Source organism: Onychostruthus taczanowskii, unplaced genomic scaffold, assembly GCF_017590055.1.
Source record: "Onychostruthus taczanowskii isolate IOZ18803 unplaced genomic scaffold, ASM1759005v1 scaffold1514, whole genome shotgun sequence".
Taxonomy (NCBI): domain Eukaryota; kingdom Metazoa; phylum Chordata; class Aves; order Passeriformes; family Passeridae; genus Onychostruthus; species Onychostruthus taczanowskii.
Genome location: NW_024498702.1, coordinates 5,549 through 6,565, shown reverse-complemented (window position 1 = coordinate 6,565; position 1,017 = coordinate 5,549). Strand labels below are relative to the sequence as shown.

Genomic DNA, 1,017 nt, shown 5'->3' with positions numbered 1-1,017 from the left:
CTCCCTCAGAAATCCTCCTCTTCATATTGTTTCCTTGGGCCCAGGTGTGCAGACTTCTGAGGCCAAGCCTCTACTGGGAAATCCAGCTCTGTCTTCCCACAATATTTGATATTATTGGCCAGTCACTGCTCCGCTCCTCCATTAAAGCCTTGGCCTTTTCAGGAGGGTGAAACCAGGCAGGAAAAAACTCATACAGGGCTCTAGGTCTTCAGTGCACTGAGATGAGCCAGAAGGGAGCAAGGGGAGACTCTGGGGCAGGAGGGCCTCAGAGAAAACATCCTGCCTCCGTTGGAGATGTTTCAACAAAAAATGAGTGTGAGCAGACAGGTCACATCCGCAGAAGATCTCCAAAGGGAGATTCCACAATGGAACATACCTCAAGTCTGTTGTTTCACATCCATGGAAAGCTGGGCCAATGCTGCTTTCCTTCAGCAGGTGGTCCAGCTATGCTTTCCTTCAGCAGGTGGTCCAGCTGCCAAAAGAGGGACGCCAGTTAAGCCCTGACCCCCAAGGAGATGAGCTCAGTGAGGGCAGAGACATGGCTCATTGCTGGTCCACATACCAGGGTGTTCATATTCCTTCGAGTAGCCGAGTCAGGATTCTCCAGGTCAGAAGTGTAGGGGAGGTTGGTGATGGTGAAGTTGATGGTGAAACGCTCGAGGGCAGCAGCTGTTGTTGTTGGCGGATGGGTGGGAGCTGAAAGATGTAGAAATCAGGAATGACTCGGGGCAAGAGCCTAAGTGTCTGGGCTCTGGAAGGAGAACCACTCAGGTCTCCATGCCAGCCCTGGTGTCCATGGGAATGGCTTCCATGACCTCCACATTTCCCCAAGGATATCGAGGCCAAAGCCCCACTGCCTGAGGGAAGACCCCAGGAGAGCACTTGTGCACTTCTGATCCCATCCCAGGCCTGCAAGGTACTCACTGGTCAGCACGGGCTGCTCGTTGTACCCTGGGAAAAGAGAGAGACAGAAGGTCAGGAGCTGGAGCTGGGCAAGGGGCAGCACTGGGGCAGGGC

At 54.0% G+C, this 1,017-nt stretch overlaps 1 protein-coding gene across 1 annotated transcript in view; it reads right to left on the bottom strand.

Annotated features, from left to right (window-relative positions):
• Positions 1–562: 562 nt before the first annotated feature.
• LOC121333011 (mucin-16-like) overlaps positions 563–1,017 on the bottom strand; it is a gene marked incomplete at both ends in the record, with an annotated part of 5,319 nt that continues 4,864 nt past the window's right edge. Inside the window, 2 exons of the mRNA XM_041399021.1 lie at positions 563–669; positions 925–951. Of these exons, the coding sequence (XP_041254955.1) occupies positions 563–669; positions 925–951 (134 nt within the window). The remainder of the gene's footprint in view (positions 670–924; positions 952–1,017) is intronic.